Source organism: Tachypleus tridentatus, chromosome 4 (genome assembly GCF_004210375.1).
Source record: "Tachypleus tridentatus isolate NWPU-2018 chromosome 4, ASM421037v1, whole genome shotgun sequence".
NCBI classification, from domain to species: domain Eukaryota; kingdom Metazoa; phylum Arthropoda; class Merostomata; order Xiphosura; family Limulidae; genus Tachypleus; species Tachypleus tridentatus.
The window spans coordinates 94,799,556-94,806,297 of record NC_134828.1 but is presented as its reverse complement, the minus strand read 5'-3'; the positions used below and the strand labels follow the sequence as shown (position 1 = coordinate 94,806,297).

Below are 6,742 nucleotides of genomic sequence, written 5' to 3'. Positions count from 1 at the left end.
GGAAATTAGTGTATAATAAATTTCATATATTTTAGACGTTTAAGTTGTTATTAAAAGTAGAATCAAATAAATTTTTAATATATAATGTTTCAAGGACTGGTTTCATGTTATTTAAGAACACGAGAAAAGTCGTTAAAAATTCAACTGACTTTTCCGAAGTACTATCATTGGAATTTTTTTTGTCATTAACCTAAAATGTCAAATATCTGTGTAATAAATTAATAAAAATAAGACAATCTATTGTTTGAAACCTAGGCCTTCTGTTGGCTGTAAATATAATAAGGGCGAACGTCAAGGAAAGCTATTAGCAAATTGTAAAACAGAAGATGGAGTAGGTAGGTGTAACAGGAGATGTCTTAATTTTTATTGGATAATTATCTGGACAAATAACAAGGAACGGCACAAACGTTTACTAATACGTCAGTGTTACAGACAGTATTATAGCAACTCGGTGGGGAAGTATAATAGATAAACTAAAAATGAAACAATGACTGGAGAACAAGATGTCGGAATTCTTACATCAGAGGAGACTAAGGTTGTTTATAGATATATTTTTTATATAAAATTAAGAAATTCAAACTTATAATATGATTTTTGTCTATATTTTCCGTCAAGTAACTCCTTTAGACTTTCATCACGTTTGTTTGATCCTGTGCAGTTGAAGCTTTTGGTTAGCTCACCAAGGCACAACCCAAACAATTTTATCCATTTGTAATTCCGTTTTTTTTTTCCACTACATACAATTTGTTGACAGAACTGAAGAGTTCAATCAGTGATAACATTCGCTAAGATATTATTCAACATTTGCTAGGCCTGTATCCCATCATTAAAATGTACTTTTCACCTGTAGATGAATGTTTCACTTCGTTGAGAAATCGTTTCGCTGCATCTTTGAGAAATTTAAATCTAAGTTTGAAAGAAACTGAACAGCTGATAGACATTAGTGCTCGACCGAAAGAAGGTTTTCATGAAATTTCTGAACTTGTTCTATACAAGCTACGTACCTCTCGAACTTCATACTAATGTGAGAAAGGATTTTCCAAGTACAGTGCAACAAAAACAAAATATGGAACTAGGCTTAGTGATGAAACAGATATAGAGCTGCAAACATCTTGTACTGAGTCTAACTTCAAGAATCTCCCCGACATCAAAAAGTACCACCCAGCACATTGAATTGAGGTAGTAATAAACAGCAAATATTTCTATTAGGAGCCATGTATAATTTATATCGATATTATGTTTTTATAAATAATTTAATTAAATAGATCTATTCTGATGTTATATTTCAATATAACGTGAAATGTCAATATAATACATATAATGTGTTTCTCTTATAGCTATCTATATATGTATGTGTGTGAAATAGAGCTCTACAGTAAATACATTTCCCAATAATTTTTATGCTGTAGCATAAACGTTATGCACCTCTAGAATAATGAAATCCCATACATTTCACATGTGAACATCATAAATTTTATTCATTAGATCTTTTCTCATGAAAAATTATTCTCAGTCTACTGACACAGTCTGAACTTCTAACCGATTGTTGAAATACAAGAATTAAATCATGTCGTTTATGAGCTATATAAATTTTTACACATTGAGTTGGAATGAACAAGTAGTGATATAGAAAGTAAAATTAAATATATCCTTATAAATCTTACCAACACAATCTGCCTATAGACGAGTTGCAGTTACGTCATGCAATTACGTGATATAAACTTATGCCGCCATGATGGTAGGCTAGACGCCGCATCAGTGCGCCTCAGTTAGCTGGTCAGCAATTCGTTTCTCATAACAGTTCTGAATTATTTTGATCATGGTGATTACATGCGTAGCTGTTGGTTGTCAGAACCGACAAGGCCGAGATCCAGGAAAGAGCTTTCACCGTTTTCCGACGGATCCTGAGCGTAGATCTCGATGGATCGCTGCATTAAAGCGAGAAGGTTGGCAGCCCACTACCGCGTGTCGTGTCTGCAGCGACCATTTCATTCTGAGTAAGTAACCACTATTTCTGCAGGAGATAATAAATATATAGTTCAGATTACAAATATAGGAGGGCTCTGAAACCAGAAACGAAATACAATCGTTCAATAGTTGTGTTGAGGCTGTACAAATATTATATTGTATTCTTTTACTTCTATAAAGAGAGGGAAAAGAGGGCTGTATAAACAGCCATAAATAAAATAGTTCATGACAGGTCACAAAAAAACGATTATAAAATTCTATCTCTGTATTATTGTTTAGCTTAACATGCATCACGACTGTGAATTGTATAAAACTTACTTTTCATTTAGAAGAACGATACATAAACAACTCGGTTTCTCTTGTCTCTTGGATAACAGTCTTCTTGTTTAATCAATAACAGTTAATGATTCACTTTTATTTAAATAAAACAAATTCAGGCTGCAAGTTACTTACATATATTATTATACACTGGTACTTGTATTATTGGTATTGTAAAATTATGTAATATGTTTATTTTTGTATTACAGGTAAGAGTGATGACTCCCTTTCCCTAGACTACGTTCCTTCACAGTTCCAATATATGTCTTCTCCACAGAAGAAAAAGTCAAAAGTCGCTCTGAATACATTCGACAGAAGATCAGCCTCCAGAAAGCGAAGAAGATGTGGTGGGTTTTTAATTGTTAAACTTCTGTTAAAACCATAAAAAATGTTTATTTCAGTAAGCTATGATGTGTTTGAATTTTGAGTATTTTTTTCATATAAGTATGTCCTTTGTAACTTTATGTTTAGGTTTCTGATAATCAATTAATAAACATGAATATATATAAATCAGTCCCAAGTAGTTTTCATTTTGTTTCAGTGGTGTCCCAGAGTGAAACTGACCGGTCCCTGCTGTCCATGTCAGCTTCTGCTCCTGCTGAGTACTTTGTGAAAGTTGCTGATGAACAGGAAGGTGGACCTCAAATTCCAGACATAGCCAGAGAGACCTCCATACAGACTGGTCTTAGTTTGTCTGATATTCAAGCTTTACAGATAGAATGTCACCATTGAGAGCTAAAAATATTGCTCTACGTGAAAAACTTGACAGTATTTGATTTGATCAAAAATCTTTAGAAAAAGATGACAAAAAGGTAAACGTTCTCACAGGTCTGAACTCATATGCAACTCTGATGTGTTTGTATAATTTCCTGAGTACTGTATTAAGGCCAATGGAATCTCTGAGTGTGTTTCAACAAATACTGATAACACTGTTAAGATTGTGATTCAACATGAATATACAATACTCAGGTTTTCTGTACGGTGTGCATTCTTTAACAATATCCTGGTTGTTTCAGATAGTTATTGATGTGATGCATGCTAGTTTAGTTCCACCAACCATTTTGTGGCCAGATCGTGATCTTCTTCGTAAAACTATCCCCACCTGTTTTCAGAGAACATTTTCAAAGTGTGCATGTATCATTGATTGTTTTGAAATTTGTATTGAGAGACCCTTTGATTTTAAAGTAAGAGCTCGGACATATTCTGATTACAGGTCACATAATACAGCAAAATATTTGATTGGTATTTCACCACAAGGAGTAATAATTTTTATATCCAAAGGCTATGGAGGCAGAACAAGTGACTAATTCACAACAGAAGAGTCTGGGTTTCTTAACAAGAGCGGTCAATGCAGTAAACTGAAATACCGTACAATGATTACAATGGTAATTAACATAACAGGAAACACAAAACATTTCAAATTACTGGCTTTTTGACAACATTTACCCAACACGGTGACAGTTCACAATGTATACATCTATACATACGGTCGACTGCGCTGCCTGGTGATGTTGCCTACCAATATGGCGTCAGCATTTAAGTCACGTGATCAGTGGTGTCACGTGCAAAGCTACTGTAGTAACTGGTATTCTGATATTGAACTGAGATAGTACTTCTCTCTAAGATATCCACGCTATCTGGATATCGTCGTCGAACTATGACCTCATCTCTCTAGCTTAATGTCTCTCTGTCATGATGACCTTGCAGGGTATCGCTCTTTGGTGACGTCATTGTTGCTACACCTCCTTATTACACTACACAACAATATTTTTAGAAGTTTTGTTTCCTGAAAAGTTTTCGCTGATTGTGACAGGTACCTGGTGGGTATGCACAAATATAGTTTTGGGAAATAGACAGTTAACTGTTTACCGGCAATAACATATTTAATTGCGTTTATGTTTCTAATACGTTATTAAGTTCAACATAATTAAAAGTGTTTTGCTCCTGATTTTCGTTTGTATTCAATGTCCGGTGCGTCACGTTGCAGTGTCCAACAGTAGTCAGCAAGCATTGACTAATTCCAGTTGCCCTGATATCGTTTTCCATTGTAGCTATGTCCTAGTGAAACTGAAGATTTCGATGAAACGGTTCGTGATAGGCAAATTTGGATGTGATTTTCATGATCACCAGCCAAAAATTTACAAGGAACACCCAACAGTGTTCAAGAAGCAAAACTGTGTTTTGTAGTGTTATCTGAGGTCAACATTCTTGGCGTATCTCCCTCTAGCGGAAAGGCTGGTATAACAACTGTTTGTATGTTTGCTTTCAAATTTCGCGCTGAGCTACACGAGGGCTAACTGCGCTAGTCATATATAATTTAGCAGACTAGAGGGAAGGCAGCTAGTCATTACTACCCTCCGCCAAATCTTGGGCTACTCTTTTGCTAACCAATAGTGAGATTGACCGTACATTATAACACCCCACGGCTAAAAGGGTGAGCATGTTTGGTGCGAAGGGGATTTGATCCCTAGATCTTCAGATTACGGATAACTAATGACGAGAATATTATGAAACCGGCACACCTCGTAAGGATAAAGGTATCTTTCAAGAGAATGAACCATATCTGAAAACTGCTGGGAATCGAAACATAAGTCTAGAGATATCTTAACTTCATATATCTTTCCTGCGGATGCACAGCTAAATATTAAACTGTATATGTACCTAGGAATAACTGATTTCATCTCAGAAAAAATAAACACGATTTACTGAGGAAGTTAATGTTATTCTACGCATTTCAGGATTTACGTTTGTTACATTTCTAATTAATTACGACTCTAAATCACAGAGAAACTGAATTTCTCTTTTGTAATACGAAACGAATGTTTTCTTTATATTGTTGCTCAACGACAGAGAATAAACTGAAATATATATATATATATAGTTTCAAGTGTCTCTCTCGTGATTTTTATTACACAACAAGAGTTAAGAACAGATTAAACAGATTAAAAGAGAAAGAAACAACAACAGTCAGAACCATGAGGATATAACCCGAATACCCCTTCTGTAGGATGAAATAGAATGACTCACGTACTTTCATTTTCTGTTAAAAGTTTTTTGTCAGTGGTTCATTTCTCTAACGCAATACACAGATATAAAGAAACAAAAAACAACTATTTTCTTTGAAGAATAGAAATCATAGTTTACAAAAAAACAACAACAAGCAAACATTTCCCAGCTGATACAGCGGTCAGTCTACGGGTTTACAACGTTGAAATAAAGTGTTCAATTCCCATGCGTGAACTCAATAGAGAGCTCCATGCGACTTTACTACGAGAAAACACACACACATATACCAAAAAAATCTAAGGTGTTTAAAACGTTATTTTTCTAGCTCTGTTTCTTTATTTTTTCACTAAAAAGATTTGAATCTTAGTGTAAAACTTTTGCAATTTAGATGCATGAAAGTTCCTTTGTTTTTCGACTTATGTATTTCTTTTTATGAACTCACAAATTCGTATTTCTATTTCCCTATCAGTTGTAGGAGAAGAATTTCTTCACATACGTCAGATTTCAACAGTGGCTAGAGAAGTGACGTCACCTGTTGACGACGCTACAACCATTTTTCATATAATAGTGAGCTCCTTTATGAAACTCATAATTTCACTTCCATCATTTCTACTCTTTTATCATCTTCTCGTTTTTAATGGGAAATGTATGAGGAAGTTAGTTTGTTTCTTTGTTTCCATCTACTACTTAGGCTTTGTGAACTTCCCTTCTTATTGAGGACAGTATTCGACAATCCTCTCATTATGTTGGCATAATTTATCTGGTATGTTCCATTTGGGTGTTTAAATATAGTACACTTTTACCTCTCATCCCAGTAATTTTTGGGTGTTGTCAGAAAGTTTATTATTTCAAATAGTATGATCTGTTTTATTTATCCCAATTTCCATCTCATACTCTACTCCTAATAATTTTATTTCTGGCCACAATCTCTTTGAGGTTCCTTCTTCTCTGGGATGCTACAAAATTTGTGAAACATGTTTCTCGAGTATACTATCAAAGTTTCTTTGTACTTGTACCGAAGACCAAGAACTGGCATTCAGTTATTGATTTATTTCATTTCATTATTTTTGCACTCATGAAGTTCATCTTTACTCTTAGGTGAGCATTTACACTAGGTGTGTAGAACCCTCATAACAAGAAGGATTGAATGTTTTCAGGTTCAATCAGCAACTTGTATCAGATGTCTCATAAAGTTTAAAAATTCCTTCTTTTCATAACAAAATCCGCTTTTTACTTGGGAATATTTTTCAACTTCTTTCACAAATGGGTGGAATTTATTCCTTTTATTTTAGGTTGATGCATTCCTACAAGTGAAGTTATTTCTTTTTTGGGTTATGGCCGTGAGAGAAATCCTTATACGCTTGGGTCACACTCATTTTTACACCTTTTACTGAGTATAACACAATCACAGGAACTTTGCTGAGGGATCCCTGAAATCCCCTATCCATTC

General features: G+C 34.5%; 1 protein-coding gene across 2 annotated transcripts in view; it reads left to right on the top strand.

Annotated features, from left to right (window-relative positions):
• Nucleotides 1-1,788: 1,788 nt before the first annotated feature.
• LOC143249712 (uncharacterized) overlaps nt 1,789-6,742 on the top strand; it is a 39,043-nt gene continuing 34,089 nt past the window's right edge. Inside the window, exons 1-3 of one of the 2 annotated variants that reach the window (XM_076500026.1) lie at nt 1,789-1,997; nt 2,496-2,633; nt 2,828-5,161. In XM_076500026.1, coding sequence (XP_076356141.1) covers nt 1,820-1,997; nt 2,496-2,633; nt 2,828-3,018 — 507 coding nt within the window. In that variant the 5' untranslated portion in view covers nt 1,789-1,819 and the 3' untranslated portion in view covers nt 3,019-5,161. Of the gene's footprint in view, nt 1,998-2,495; nt 2,634-2,827; nt 5,162-6,742 lie in introns of those variants that run through there. The other variant, XM_076500027.1, reaches the window with a different exon arrangement.